The sequence below is a fragment of the Myotis brandtii genome, unplaced genomic scaffold (genome assembly GCF_000412655.1).
Source record: "Myotis brandtii unplaced genomic scaffold, ASM41265v1 scaffold847, whole genome shotgun sequence".
NCBI classification, from domain to species: domain Eukaryota; kingdom Metazoa; phylum Chordata; class Mammalia; order Chiroptera; family Vespertilionidae; genus Myotis; species Myotis brandtii.
The window spans coordinates 2,529,400-2,529,632 of NW_005371441.1; the positions used below are offsets into that span (position 1 = coordinate 2,529,400).

Genomic DNA, 233 nt, shown 5'->3' on the forward strand with positions numbered 1-233 from the left:
CTCTGCGCGCGGAGCCGGTCTGCACCTTGCCCGCGGCCGCTGACCATGACCATGACCCTCCACACCAAAGCGTCCGGCATGGCCCTGCTGCACCAGATCCAAGGGAACGAACTGGAGCCCCTGAACCGCCCGCAGCTCAAGATCCCTCTGGAGCGACCGCTGGGCGAGGTGTACGTGGACGGGGGCAAGCCCGCCGTCTACAACTACCCGGAGGGCGCCGCCTACGACTTCAA

The 233-nt window shown here is 67.4% G+C and overlaps 1 protein-coding gene across 1 annotated transcript in view; it reads left to right on the forward strand.

Moving 5' to 3' along the window:
* Positions 1-6: 6 nt before the first annotated feature.
* ESR1 (estrogen receptor 1) overlaps positions 7-233 on the forward strand; it is a 211,389-nt gene continuing 211,162 nt past the window's right edge. The window contains exon 1 of the mRNA XM_005884736.2: positions 7-233. Within this exon, the coding sequence (XP_005884798.1) occupies positions 46-233 (188 nt within the window). The 5' untranslated portion in view covers positions 7-45.